This window comes from Sorex araneus, chromosome 2 (genome assembly GCF_027595985.1).
Source record: "Sorex araneus isolate mSorAra2 chromosome 2, mSorAra2.pri, whole genome shotgun sequence".
NCBI lineage: Eukaryota > Metazoa > Chordata > Mammalia > Eulipotyphla > Soricidae > Sorex > Sorex araneus.
The window spans coordinates 169,125,164-169,127,003 of NC_073303.1; the positions used below are offsets into that span (position 1 = coordinate 169,125,164).

A 1,840-nucleotide genomic window follows, 5' to 3' on the forward strand; every position below is an offset into this window, starting at 1 on the left:
TCCTACTTGTTTCTACCCACATACATAATTTTCTGCATACTGTGTTATTTTCTGTTTATAACTACCTTTGTAATGATAACTTGAATTTTTTATAAAATTCTTGAACAAATTTAGATGTAAGAAATTAAATCACCGCAGCTCTTTTAGCAATAATTACAATCTGCAAAATTTGCTTGTGTTTTTTTCTCCCTGTATTACATGCTTTAGAAAATATACATGAAAAACTTTAGTATATTTGTTATTATTCACTCATAGTCTATGGAAATAAAATCCATGAAAAGAATTTGTGCTAGACAAATTGTTTAGCACAAATTGCTAAACATTGCTCTAGTTCATCAATTTCTCTTCTTTATTACCTGTGTTATTTGAATTCTTAAAATTGTGGCTTCACTAGCATGCTTGAAGTCACCATTAGCAATCAGGTACTCTTTAGGTTCTGCTTTAGAGTTACCTAGATTGGTTTATGACTTCTGTATTGAATGGAGTTTTATTTGACTTGGTATTTGGTGTTTATCTCACAACCATCTGAGCTCAAGGCTTACTCTTGGCTTTGTGTATCATTTTGGGTGGGATTTAGCAGACCAAATTGGGTGCTGTGGATTGAGCCCTGCTCAGTTATGTGCTAGGCCCATATCTTCTACACTGTACTCTCTGCTCCTAATAGTCAATGCATTTTAAGTGATGCCAAATTTTGAGTACTCCATATACTAATTCATTTTTTTTCTGTTTTCACCTTTTCCAGGTCTGCAGCATCAAGACAAGAGCAAGGATTCACCTTGGTACTGAAATGCACAGTATTAGCAAGTTGGGTTAGAGTATGAATCCAAGGGCCCACTGGTAAAAGATGCTGCCAGGATTTTCTGTTCTGCAATGGGACACAATGGACTTGGTGAAGAGGAAATGTCAGTCAGTTTGACTTTGGCTTGGAACCTTTCCTTGAGAAGAAGAGTGGGTCCTAGACATTAAAGAGAAGCATTTTTGTGTGTTCCCCCCTCATCTGAGCCTTTGCCGACTGTGCAACTCTATTTTTTGTCTTACTTTTATCAATACATGGTCTTAGTTTTATTCATTTTTTCTTAACCAGTCACCTTGTCAGGAAAAGATGAACCACAGATGAAAATGCTCGTTCTTTCAGGAATACAATTTTGTAGCTCTCTGTGCATCTATTTTTGTAGAAATACAGAAAGTTTGATTTAGCATTGATGGGCTATTTTTGAGGGATGTATTTTTTTTTAATATTGTAAGAATCATTAAGTTCTGTTTAAAGAACTTGCTCTCAGAGAAGCACTGGCAAAAATGTTTAAAATGCTTGTTTTAAGATGTCTGTGACATACTCTGTGCTTTCTAGGTTACCTCAAGTGTTTTAATATGTTTCTCCGTTTTACAAAAGTAGCGCCATGCAGCCAAACCAAAATAGTATTGTTTCACATTAAATCTCACTGAAGATTTAATTCCATGCAGCTCATTTAGCTTTGAATTACATGTATAGCTTGGAAAAGAAATGACCACACTAAAGAAAGGATATTTCATTACTTTGATTTCTCCAAAGAGTGCTTAGAGGTTGACTGAGAAGGAAAGTTTACAAACATTTTCAATCACATGAAGTTTGCTGAGAGTATATAATCCTTTCTTTGCTCCATTCAACTTTGAAAAATGGAACTAGTGTTTATAAACACTTACTACTAGAGAAAAATGCATTCAGCCAGGCTACCTGTGAATATCAGTGGCTTATTTTCCTCATTTTTTTTTTTTTTTTTTTTTTTTTTTTTTTTTTTTTTTTTTTTGGTTTTTTTTTTTTTTGGGTCACACCCGGCGATGCACAGGGGTTACTCCTGGCTCT

The 1,840-nt window shown here is 34.5% G+C and overlaps 1 protein-coding gene across 1 annotated transcript in view; it reads left to right on the top strand.

The window, feature by feature from the left end:
• Positions 1-1,546, top strand: part of VGLL3 (vestigial like family member 3) — a 50,202-nt gene extending 48,656 nt beyond the window's left edge. Inside the window, exon 4 of the mRNA XM_004607023.2 lies at positions 743-1,546. Coding sequence (XP_004607080.2) covers positions 743-786 — 44 coding nt within the window. The 3' untranslated portion in view covers positions 787-1,546. The remainder of the gene's footprint in view (positions 1-742) is intronic.
• The last annotated feature ends 294 nt before the right edge of the window (positions 1,547-1,840 follow it).